This window comes from Hipposideros armiger, unplaced genomic scaffold, assembly GCF_001890085.2.
Source record: "Hipposideros armiger isolate ML-2016 unplaced genomic scaffold, ASM189008v1 scaffold_185, whole genome shotgun sequence".
Classification (NCBI taxonomy): Eukaryota; Metazoa; Chordata; class Mammalia; order Chiroptera; family Hipposideridae; genus Hipposideros; species Hipposideros armiger.
The window spans coordinates 221,570-222,570 of NW_017731535.1; the positions used below are offsets into that span (position 1 = coordinate 221,570).

A 1,001-nucleotide genomic window follows, 5' to 3' on the forward strand; every position below is an offset into this window, starting at 1 on the left:
AGGCCCCTGCCTGGTGTACCTGTCGAATCATTCAAAGGTGAGTTCAGAGCCAGTGCCTTCCATCATAACCACAGGACCAAATGCACGCGCCGAATATGCACAACTTGGTACAAGACAGTGTCCCCTGCCTGACCCACACGTTGCTTTGCGACCATCCCTTACACATGGAAACAAGCAACTGGAAAAATGCCAACAAAAATGAGCACAAAGCCAAACCTATTCTCTCCGATTGTTTGGGATCAGTACACTAGATGGAAATTTAAGCATTTTATATCACGCTGATGATGAGAGAATGGCAGAGGATATTGTGTAAGATGTATCTGGAAAACCTGCCACTTTATTAAAACTCATCTTCCTTTATATTTTTTTATTATATCAAGAACTGAAATATTTGTTTGTAAAATGACAGAAAAACTAACACCAAAGGGAATACGACAGTGAATTAAAAATTAAAAGGCATTCTTACCAAATTCCTTTGGTACCGTGATGGAGTACAGGCAAACTTGACCAGCTGTGTAGTTATGAGGGTAGTTTGGTGACAAGACCACCCCTTCCGACCCAGTGTACTGGCCTCCGCAGGGAGCTGAAAGTGAAAGCAACCCAGATTCTGTGCTGAGTGACAAAGCCGCGTGTGACGGGCGGGACATGGATGAGATGTGCTGACAAAACGCACAGGGTGCCAGGTTGACTTCGAAACATAACAAAATATTAAAGGTAAAAACCTAGTTTACACTGCTATTAAAAGTAAAATAAAGAGAAAGATTTACCAGGTTAGAATAAAAACAATTCAATTGAGCAGGAAGACATAATTCTAAGTCCTCTGTCAGACATGCTGAAATAATCATGAAAACAAATATAATAATAACAAGTTTGATAAAGACAAAATACTAAGTTAATTAAAAGTCTCACCAAAAATTTCTGGTTGATATCAATCATTATATTAAGAGATAAAAAGATTATTCCAGTTTCCTACTGTTTTTGTAATACCATGGGAGTAAGGA

The 1,001-nt window shown here is 38.9% G+C and overlaps 1 protein-coding gene across 1 annotated transcript in view; it reads right to left on the minus strand.

The window, feature by feature from the left end:
• The window catches only part of CSMD1 (CUB and Sushi multiple domains 1), a 1,699,370-nt gene that overhangs the window by 221,356 nt on the left and 1,477,013 nt on the right, over positions 1–1,001 (minus strand). The window contains exon 31 of the mRNA XM_019652695.1: positions 467–583. Within this exon, the coding sequence (XP_019508240.1) occupies positions 467–583 (117 nt within the window). The remainder of the gene's footprint in view (positions 1–466; positions 584–1,001) is intronic.